This window comes from Pholis gunnellus, assembly GCF_910591455.1.
Source record: "Pholis gunnellus genome assembly, chromosome: 19".
NCBI lineage: Eukaryota > Metazoa > Chordata > Actinopteri > Perciformes > Pholidae > Pholis > Pholis gunnellus.
The window spans coordinates 10,485,920-10,497,945 of NC_136546.1; the positions used below are offsets into that span (position 1 = coordinate 10,485,920).

The following is a 12,026-nucleotide window of genomic DNA, read 5'->3' on the forward strand; positions in this document are numbered from 1 at the left end:
AGAGGGGATTTGCGGCGCTTTTTCAGCGACAGCCTGCTACACGTTCACACACTAATGTGCTTCCACACTTGGTAGCTTTCCAGTACATCAACAACGGATGCACTGCTGGTGACGGAGCAACTAAACCAGAGCTGGAAGGGCTTCAGCTCTCTGATCCAAGCCACTTTTAAAATGATAAAAAGGAGTGTTGCCCGCAAACCAACCAGCAGATTTTCCTCACAGAGTCCAAGGCTTTAACAGTGACTGGATGCTACCTGTTGGGAGTATAGCGACTCGTATGGATTGCATGCCCTGAATGCATCTGTACTTACTTCCTCTCTCTACAATTATGAAGTCTCACAGACTACAAGCGATGAGCTCTTCTATGGAAAACACTGAGGTCATGTCTACCTAATCTGAAAGATGCCAAATGATCTTTGAACATCATGTATTTAACAAGAGGTGATTCACAATAATAAAAATCCAGGAGGGATTTGTTTTTCTAACCACAACCATATGGTGACTTTAAAGGGTCCTTCCTAAAAAAGAAAAGAAACACGTTTTGTTTATGAGCCAAGAGGAAGGATGATGACTTCAGAGAGTAGATATTAGAGGTCAGAAGTCAAAAAGTAACCTTTTGTTAGATTTATTCTCCACAACTTTAAAGAACTCGATCAGTTAGTAGTTAAAGGGTCAGTTCACCCAACTTACGAAGAAACATAGTGTATCACTTGCTCCTGGTGATTTGTAACTGTTTTGGTTGTTCCTTTAAAAAATGACTATTATTTAAAAAATGTTAACATCAATAATCATTGTCCTTATTAATCTGGATAATCCACAGAACACATGCTTTTTTTAAAAGACTAGAGCGTAATTACAAAACTAAATTCTATCCACCTCCATTGAATTTGGCAGAAACCGCAGAGACAGATATCTAAAATCTTGGACAGACAAAATGAAAGCTGCTTAGCTAGACACAGCTAGAGATAACTTTCTTTTAAATTTGTGTGAACCGACCCTTTAAAATTTGCTGCTAAAATACTGTAATAAACACAACTGTGTGAACATGAGTTAAAAAAATACAAAAACATCAATACTGGACGATGTGTTTACTGCAATACCTGCACAACCACGGTATAGTTAAGCTAAAGGAAAGATTGTGGTTCTAGAAAAAATGTATTTAAAGATATATGGCAATGTTTAGTAAGGTAAGTAACGGCAAGGTTACTAAAGATTAACTAGACTAAACTATAAAGTTAACTAAATGTGAACTGCAGGTTTTTCAAAGTCTGACGTGCTACTCCCCCATCCACCACCCTCACCGCTACACCCTTACTTTCTGCCTCTCTAGAAAAACTACTTCTTACTTCTTAGCACTGAACGTTGGTGTTCGACCCGGTGATTGTGAGGCGCATCATCATCCAGTATGCTATGCAATACGCTGCAACAATTCCTTTGCAAGACAGTTGTTCCAATCAATACTGTTAATAGAGAGGTCTGTTTCTGGAAGGAGATCGTGTTATGTACGTCATTTTTCAATACTAGAATTCCATTCACCTCCATTGAGTTGGGGTTGGAAGAAGAAATGTCACTGTCACTCAAAACCTTCTGCATGACTTGATACTACCCTAAGTAAGTGAAAAAAAAATTGTTTTGTGTGTGTGTGTAATTAGATTTGCATAGGTTTGTGTAAACATACTGTTATATGATATTGTGTGTTACACAAAATGGCATGTATGTCAGCGTGTGATGAACAAAAACAAACACAAGCCAGCTGCCCAAGAAGAATAACACAACATGATCCTGCCCTTATCAGACGTCATACTTCATATCCGATAGCACACAGAAGATATGAGCCATGTCATATTTGTAAGACAGTGTGCCATGTGTCCTCTATGTGGTCTGTAGCTAACCTTGAACAGCAGCCTGGGCGGTGAGTTCAACGTGTCATCCGCATATGTAGCGATGACGAGATGTGCACGCCTGGAAGTGGTTCACTGAGTTTGTACCCAAGAGGACACCTTTCCTGAGCGCCAGACTTTTATCCACTCCTTCCACCTGGAAAGCGCTTTCTCATTTATTCTCCCCTTGTGATGTTTCTCACAAACATCACATCCTCCCCCCCCTCCACACTTGGAGAGTAAATAGACACCCTGCCCTCTGCCTCCTCTTTCCTCTGTGGAAAGTGATGACTTCTCCTCCCTCCATTACTTATGTTAAATTATTAGTAGAGCATGCTTGGGCCAGATCTTGTCATGTGTAAGTTGGTTCACTGGCGGTTGTGCATTTTAGAAATATTAAAATGTGGTCATAGCTTCCCAGGAAATGATGTGTTCTCATGTGGGTACCCAATGTGTTACAATATGAATTTCAGAATAGTCGGCTTCAGACTGACTTGTTACCTGTTTTACTAGATTTTTCATACAGAGAACATCATGTCATGTTTTTACATCATCTCTAGCACTCTGGTCCCTAGGGGTGTCCTGTGTTGGATCTGAATGTCCTGAGGCCTCATTTTTAAAATGACTTTATGAATAATCTCAAAGAATATGACAGGAAATAAGAGGTTCATGTCTATTCTTGTATTTTGGTTGGTGACATACATAGTTTCGTCCTTTCTTTTATCATGAGAACAATTTTAACAAATCACATCTGTGGCTCAGATTTAGCTTCAAATAAAAGCTTCAAAAGGTTCACCCTAGTATCGTGGCTCAGCATTTGGACCTCACTTCAAGTCATGGCTGCATGATATTGAGTGTACAGTACAGTATCTACAGTGTTAATGTTGTGTGCCAGGAGGACAACGGAACAGCGAGGGTCTGGTGTTGTCATTAATACGTAATGGCAGGCTGAGACGCCAATTACTGTGTTTGTAGCAGCCTCTGGGCTCACAATTACAAAATGCGGTTACAGACACCCGGGCTTGGGTTAGAGAACAATTAGTGGCCTCCATCTGATAGGGTTACAAGTCACAGGTCACTACTGACAACTACCCCGGCCACTCAACACAGGTGGAAGACTCAGATAGGAGGTAGTTTGGACGGCTTTTTAGGGGATGAAAAGGAGATGTTAAAGCGAGACAATGGGACTTAAATAAGAATAAAAACACAATCTCCCTTTAATAAATAAATAGCTGAATTCATAAGCAGTAAAATGCCATATTTATCAAAGTATTTTGCCACTTCAGTCTTACTTGGTTTGGTATGATCAGTAGTTTATGATGGCTAATGTGAGCAAACTTTAGATAGATGCTGACTTCATGGCCCTTTTTCTACTTGTGCTCCTGTTACACTGTGTTCTAGTATGTCACAGGTAAACATGATGTCTTCAAAGCAACTTATTTAAGAGAAATTAAGGCAAATTCAATGCCTGTAATTACCACCTGTGGCCTCAGTGGTCGCTGTTACAAAACCTACATATAGCTGCTTTAAAAGGTGGAAACTTAAAGATGACAAATTATCAGACAAAGGAAAACAATGCATACTTTTTTTGGGTTGCTCTTGTTTTCCAATATTTAACATGTCTGACTAAGTCTATTCTGGAGTTATAGCTACAAGCAGAGTGTTATGCAAAGAGCAGAGTGCAGTTAAAATTAAATAACACACAGGCTCAGATTAAACGCTGTGTGATAAAGTGAGTAAAGAGCTGGGAGCTTTGTGGTGTTGCAGGACCTTTTGGAGCAGGAATAATGAGTAAGAGCACAAGAGAAGAGGCAAATGAATGTCTCATAACTTAAGTTTCCTGGAACATCTTCAACAAAAACAACCTTTAGTTATGAGCTTGGAGAGACGCTTGTCCTCAATGAGCCCTTTAATTTGCTGCTGCAATTTTGACTTTGATGCAACCCCTTTCAATGCCACAATTCCATAAAATGCCCTCTTATAAAAGGCTCTGATGATAACCTGTTTGTCTGGGTTCAATTTTTTAAAAAGGTCTCATATCTCTGGAGTATGCATGAAGCAATACACATGTTAACACTGCAATACAGGGGTTTCAAACTGATGTGATAAACTTAACTCAGATTATGTAAAATGGTTTTATTTATGGTATTTTTAACCTTCTTTGCTGTCGCTCATATAATCATCCTGTAAAGAGGAAGTTTAATGCCATGTTATCAGACTTTAGAGTGTAATCGTTTTATGATATATTATTAAAATACAGCTGTAGGGGATTTATAGTGCAACTGTTGAGTTTATAAATAATAAGGAATTGTATGGTATTACCTCTATCTATGCTATCATTATAGCATGTCATATTGTGTTACGTACCGCGTGTTTTCTATGTCTCCAGCTGCTGTACTGAAGTAAGTATCATTGGTTTGTGTACTTTGTTCAAGTATTTCCATCTAATTCTATGTTTACTTCTCCACTTTTTATACATTTTGAAACATATGTCAGACAGCTACAGATGCTAGTTTCTGCACGTTCAGATTTTACACAAAACAATAGGATGCTCTTATAAAATAAGATGCATTGTTATTGATCAGGCTACACAGCAGGCCTACAAAACTATAAGCAAACAAACTGCAACAGCAACATTATATGTAGCTTTACAACAATATAGGCTAATGTAGAATAATAAAACACTCACGGACGCCATTTGTTCTGCACCATGAGTACTTTTATTTATATACTTAGAGTAATTAATAATTATTTTTAAATGCAGAATTTGTATTTACGTTGCAGTATTGCTATTTTTACTTTTCTGAATATCCATTCATCAAGAAAGGATATCTGATTTCAGCATATGGGCATTTCTACCACTTTCCACCTGTTGTGCGCTACTGAGCACTGAGTTTATGAATATCCTCAACCTGTATTACTCATTGTAATATAACGATCCCATAAGTATTCATTGTAAATGTTTGCGGTATCTGCTACGATGTTCCTTTCAGGATTTAGTCTTGATGTGATGTTAAAACAGCTGGCTAACAGCTTACGCCATCTGGTCTTACAGTCATGCATCTGGCCTCAAATGAATCAGCAACTGATGTTTGACCAAATATATCAACTTTTTTTTTTTTGTTGCAGTAAAATAAAAGCCAAAGTTCCGAGACATAATGTCAGTGTCTTACCTATGGTGGTGATCACTGTGATGGCGAAGTAAAACGAGCCGGCGAATTTCCACTGCACCCCAGCTTTGTGCGGCTTCAAATCCAGCACCACCTTCTCCAGTATGTCAAAGTCCTTCGAGGACAGGTTGAAGGTCTTGAGCAGAACCTCTTTCTCCTGGTCCAGATCCCCCTTCTGGGTCGTCTCCTTCCGGGATTCCAGCACGTCGAAGATCGCGGCGCCGACTATCAAATAGGTGAAGGTGCAGATGATGAGGGCGAGGGTCCTCACGTTTTGCCTCTTCATGGTGGTGTGGTGCGTGTCAGGGGGACGGGCGGAGTGTCAGCGCGGGTCTGGAGGACGGGGAGCTCGGCTGGCTCATGGCTCCGCTGCTCTGACGGAGCAGAGAAGCTCTCTGATTACTTTATGCGCCGAGGAGCTGTTCATTCAGCACCACGCCCCCCTTCCTTACCTCCCTCCCTCCCACTGGCTGAATCCTCCCCCTCCACCCCTCCATCACCCCATCTTTGGCTGCACTCCCATTTCAAATTGTGTGAATCACAGTTTAACCCCTAAAATACTGATTGGACCAGCTTTGGGTTGTTACGAAGTACATTTACTCAAGTAGCCTGCAGTATGTTCATTTTATGCTATACTTAATACTTCTACTCCACTACATTTTGGAGGCAAATATATTGTACTTTTTACTTAAAGATCTTTAAAGTTCTGAATACTTCTACCACTGTGTGAACTAAGTGCACATTTTAATTGTGTTGTATTTTAGCTGCAGTGGTATGGAGATTATTTATTCGTACTCTTGGTTGGGGGGTTTGGCCGGGCATGAATGTGAACTTTAACAATATCAGCATGTTGCACTATGTATATACAGTATATCTGCTCTTTCATCATCTTTTAATACATAAATTAGACAGCAATTAAAACAAGTTTGAAATCCTCCAAAATGTGTAATCCCTCGATCATTCTTTAACCAACTCAATTCCTTAACATACAATCAACAAACAAACTGATCAACAAAAAACTGTTCATCCAATGACGATGACCTTAAAACAGTCAATTAAAAATGTATTATTGCTACTTACTCTCTTTGTTACACCCTCAGTAACAGTCTTAAGGTATATTAAATTCCCTTGTATTACCTTTATTACCTCTAGTGCATCTGTATATTATTGTATATATGTCAATTAATTACTGAAGTAATTTTTCATGCCAAACATTCAAATGTGAGGATTTGCTTTTTTCCCTTGTTTTACATAATTATCCATTAATTAATAAATGTATGACACAAAAAGGGCATTTAAGGTATTAACTTGAGCTATGCAATCAATATTTACATATATTTTCTGACTAAAACGACTCGTGAATAATTGTGACTCCCTAAAACCTGACCCCAAAAAAAGTATTACATGGCAGGGAGGTCACTTCTCAGTGGATATAACATTAACTTCGTTGCTTTTTGGAGTAAAATCATATAAATTCCAAAGTGATGTCAGAATACAGCAGCTTTGTTTTGGTGACCGCTGAGCTACTTGAGCAGAGCAGCTGGGGGTAAAAAGCCCAAATATCCATTCACATTCACTGCTGTAAGAAGGTTTTTTGTTTTTTGTTCAAATAAAAAAAAAACGTTCTCCCTCTATGAGGGATGCTCTCAACATGACTCCCCACTATTTATACAGAACCCAGCTGTTACTTTCAGCTACATTGAACTCTCAAATGTCCGCTCTTTGGACTTATCTTTCCCCTGTGCATCGAGGCAAAACCAGAAGCCATTTTTTAAACTTGAGAGTAAAAAAAAGTCAAACAAACACATATTGTATGTTTTTTGTGTGTTGTATGTGTGGAGTGAATCTAATGTGTGTCTAAGCTGAAAGAGAAACACATGATGATGACTCAGAGAGTCAAAAATGTCAAGTGAAAGTCAAACTGGGGCCAAATTTCAAGACCTTCAGTGTCACTGGTTTCCAGTCATGGCTCCCTGATGCGTTGTATGTCAGTAAGAGACGGAGACACTGCTTGACAAGGAGACTATGAAGAGGTCAAGGCAATCCCGATAAGATTTGAGTGCTTTTTTTCTTTCAATATTGTAGATTTATCCTCCCAAACAAATGCTTTCTTCTGCACACATAGAGTCATAGACCTTATTTCCATAGCGTTGCTCTGCTGAAACCTCCAGATGTTTTTTTCTTGAGTAATAAAAGAGCTAATATTACACAAATCTATAACCATAGTTCTACCACCCTGTGACAGACGATGACATCTCCACTGCACCTCACCTGCACAATCTTTGACTGATTGATGGCCAATCTTTTCAATTGTTCCACACTGGGAGACAGGCCAAAAATAGCTCTAGCTTCAATAACCAGGTGAGTCAAGTCAACTGTGACTGAGCCCGCATAAATCCTGCCTTCACTAACGGGAGTGCTGCAAGCCTCGGCCAGATCAATACATCAATTAATCCATGACACTTTGATCAAAAATGTGGCCTTTCATAAAATTCTCTTTGGAAGGTAAAGAGGGCATTGTAAATAGCATTAATACCACATCTCATGCAAGGCTTTTTGATTGTATACAGTATATATATATATATATATTCATTAATTATTAAGCATAATATATGTTAAAGGAGGACACTCTATGAGAAAAATGTTTTAGCATTTTGCTCGGTTTTGTGTGTGAAAGTGAACAGAAACAGAATACAGCTGTTACTTTGGCTCCATGGAACTCTCAAGTGATCGCTCTTTCCCCTGTGCATCGAAGCAAAGCCAGGACCAACATGTGTGTTTCTCATGTTGGCCCTTGGTCTGCAGGGCATCAGCTGCAGGCCGGTCAGTTCTTTGAGTATCCTCCGTTGTGTAATCACGAATACATCCTCACGAGCGCAATCACTTCCTGCAGCCACTGGCCCATTAGACAACATTTTCCGGTAGCAGGTTCTGACCCCCGGCGGTTTGAGCTGGGGATCCAGCCTAGACCCTCATTACTGCAATTTTGGAGAGCCTGGTAAGTCCACACTGAAGTCAGAGCTTTGATGTACTTTGAACCTAGTGGGTGTTCAGATTTGAAACCTCCAAAAAGTACACCGCTGCAAAGCTAAAGTTCCCAATAGTGACTATCCACTGAGGAAAAACAACAACTAAGTTGGTTAGATATTGATGTTATTGTTGTTTTATTCATGCTCTGTGGCTTCAAAATAGGTGTCTAAAAACTAAACATCCATTTTCAATAAGGGAATCTCCAGAGAACTGTAAATGTCATGTGACACTGCAACGTTGTATTTACTTGTTGTTAAAGTAAATTCCTTTGCAATATTTATTTGATTTATTTGAGACTTTTATCTGAGACTACATGATTCAAGAAGACAGGAAACCCCAGCAGACATAATAAGTGTCATTGTGTATTTGTTATGCATCTCTAAACTGTGATTTTTGTTGTGATTCATTGCCTCTCATATGAACAGGCCTTCGGTTTTATGACGCACTCTTCTGAAATGTGTCCTCTGTGATACGCAAAGACAGTCAGGTAATAAGAGGAGAGATTCAATACAGACAAGCAGGTCACCGGGCACCATGTGTGACTCTAACTGAGCTGAAAAAAAAGGAACAATACGCAGGTGTGTCCTCAAATACTATAGTACAAAACAGAATTTCTGCAGAATAATTCAGCATCTTTGAACATTTCACTGATGAAAGCCCTATCGTGACATGCTCTGTCATGAATGTCCCGTTTACAAATTCCCAGTTCACTTTCCTTTGAAAAGCAAACTGAAAGTAACATCTATAGCTCCTGTAGAAACAATATACAGTATACAAAGTACACACACTCACACACACACACACACACAGTTTCATGTCATGGCTCGTACCGTTGGCGGGGCTTGAGGTGTTTAAGGCTGACTAAACATTACTGGAGAGCACATTACATAATGCCATAATATGAGGACATCATTAAGGCAATTCCAAGGAGACAGGGGCCATCCCATCACCCCTTTGGCCAGTCCGCACCCCACCCTCTGCATCCTGAGAGGGGTGCCCTTCAGCTGCCTACATCTCATTACATGAAGTTCAATGTGGCCTGCAGAATCCTGCTGACATTCAATTAAAGTCTTTCATTTTCACATTATTTGCCTCTGTGACTCTGCCGCTGTTCCTGCTGTCATTTGATAATTATTCCAAACATCCCTCCAATTAGTGGCGAATCTGTTTCTTTGCTTCGGCACCCCAGTGAGTGCCATACACCTGCTCCAGGATGAGAAGATGCCACTGTGGGTCAAACCTAAAATCATTATGCATGACATTGGTTAATTTCAGAATTGATTATCTGTATCTGAGAGGTTACAAATACTTTTCTGTCTAATTAGGGAAATGATAGACCTGCCAAATATGGATGGCTAACATCATAGTATCACAGTTCTGATGCTATAATGTAATATATTGTATGCTAACAGTAAAAAAACATGCAGTATAACAGGCAACAGACAATAAAGTTGTCCAATATTACTTTCATTCTAATGGGAAATGTCGATGGATAGATGTCAATAGAGCTATTGTCAAATAAACAAATTTGAAAAATTAAAAGAAAGCAACGCCCATTGTTAGAGTAAGGCTGGGTCCCAATGTGCACAATAAAAATAAAAGGTACACTTGCAATCTATACAGTTGCAAACAGTGTATATTTCCAGTATTAATGAGCAAGTGGCTTACAATTATACATTTTCAGAAAATTGCATGTTTTCTATCGCACAGAGCCCAAGATTACATCTTTAAAAGTCTTGTTTGGTCTGATCAACAATCCAAACAATCTAATATCCAAAGATATAGTGTTAATTATCACATAAAACAAACAGAAGGTGAAAATCCTCACAATTGAGGAGCGACACAAGAGAATGTGACGCAGTTTTGCTTTTTTTTAAATCCCTTAAACGATTGATTATCAAAATAATTGCGGATTGAATTTCGTCAACATCCACTCCTCTGCTGCTCCAAGGACACACTTGTTTTATACAGTTAGAAGAATACATCTACTTGTGACCTGTCATCCACAGTCTGTCTCAGTCTCTGTCACCCTGCTGCCTGCAATAACACCATCCACTCTAATGATCGCTGTCACATGGCTGTTGTGATATTACATAACACTTGTCTCTGTATATGAATATTTCAGCAGTGATTACCTGCCCTGTCACCAGCTTTTCTTCCCATAGATCCGGAATCAACATTGACAGCATGACCTTCATTAAACCTAATGGGAGAGAGGTTACGGATTGACTCTGAGTTACGGATCAATGGTACATAAAATACCACGGACATATTTAGAAATCATGGGGAAATTAGGACACCTTCAGGAGGCCAAAAATAAACTCATGTGGGTGTAAAGAAAATACTATAATTAACATAACTCATTATGCAAATAGAACTGCAAGGCTTATTGCTTTCCTTTCATTTCGATGTAAGATATGAGAATTATGGGTAAAGCTGGTCGTCCTTTAACCACGAGGCTGGCAGTTCGATCTCCGGCTCCTACTCTATATCTGTATATCAAAATGCCCTTGAGTGAGACACTGAACCCCAACTTGCTCCCCAGGTGACTGCTCCTGATGGCTTATGATGGGTTAAATGCAAAGTTCATACTTCATGTATGTATGTATATGACTGTTGAATTAAAGTTTCAGTTTGGCAAGGAAAAGCTATATATGGTGAAAGTACACTTGTACTCATTTGTCATACATGTGAGGAAGCCATTATCTCCTGTTTATATCCCCTCTTAAACCTGTTGACACTTAAGCCCTCCTGTTATATTGATGGATGCTAATGATTAAGAGAGTAAATTTGGGGTTCTTGTTGCCGTTCAGTTTCCCACTAGGTGATACATGGTAATGAGACACGAAACAGCTCCTTAGATTTCGAGCTGGGTTTCTCTTCAGACATGAGACCGTCTGAATGTCTCTCAGGTCTATATCGTTCTAACTAACAACAACGTTAATTGTTCTTTAGATGTCCCTCAGACATTTCTTGTAAAGAGGTTATCGATGCAATTCATGAAATATTTCAGATCAATTAAGGCAATAACTTTTCTTTGTCTTGGCTCAAATCCCAAGTGTTGCTGTTGAGAAGTTGATGAAGTGTTTTTTTTAATAATCTCAATCCTACTGTTAATTCTACCAAAATAAATATATTTAAACTTGCTCCAATCCTGTTTCCTTGTTGTTCTGTTTTGTCATGGTTTATGCCAAATATGCCAAAACAAAAATGAATACATTTTTTATATATATTCTTTGTAGGTTTATAGCAAAATACCTCTTCTTTCTTTTTTCGTAAAGCATTCAGATATTTTGATGGCTCATCTTGAACTGGGGGAGTATATTCATTTCTGATCTAACCACCACATATTGAACCTACATACACTGTAACAAATTGCCCCGTTAAATTACAGTAAAGAGCTGGCAGCTACAGGCTCCAGCTCTTTACTGTAATTCTACAACGTACCTACTGTAATTTGCAACAACGGTTTCATACTGTAAAAAGTATGACAGTACAGTGCTGTATAGAAAATGCATTATACTGTCACTTCTGTCTCCGTCACACACAAAACATGTCTTTATTTTTCCAATGAATGTGAAATTGAATATTGAGTATTGCTTTCTTTTAATTTAGATAATCAATGTTGAATATTGAGTTTCTATTTGAACTGCGTGAGATGAGTCACACGGCTATCTACACCCCAAGTTGAATATGCTACTTAATTTAGCAATAGTTAGCTAACTGAAGAAATTTAGTAGATTTAGTTACTATTACTACTGGATTTAGTAGTAATAGTAATAGTAGTAGTAGTATAAAAAATAACAAAGTATATGTAGGGAGTAGTGGTGGATGAATGGGACAAATGCTGGACTTTTACCGAAGAGACTAAGACATATTTTTACATTTATTATTTTCTGGGAGGTTTTTTAAATATATTTTTTCTCTTTTCAGTAGCAGTTTGGTT

General features: G+C 38.7%; 1 protein-coding gene across 1 annotated transcript in view; it reads right to left on the minus strand.

Moving 5' to 3' along the window:
* Positions 1-5,336, minus strand: part of kcnk3a (potassium channel, subfamily K, member 3a) — a gene marked incomplete at both ends in the record, with an annotated part of 30,906 nt that extends 25,570 nt beyond the window's left edge. Inside the window, one exon of the mRNA XM_079179810.1 lies at positions 5,054-5,336. Coding sequence (XP_079035936.1) covers positions 5,054-5,336 — 283 coding nt within the window. The remainder of the gene's footprint in view (positions 1-5,053) is intronic.
* Positions 5,337-12,026: the final 6,690 nt, after the last annotated feature.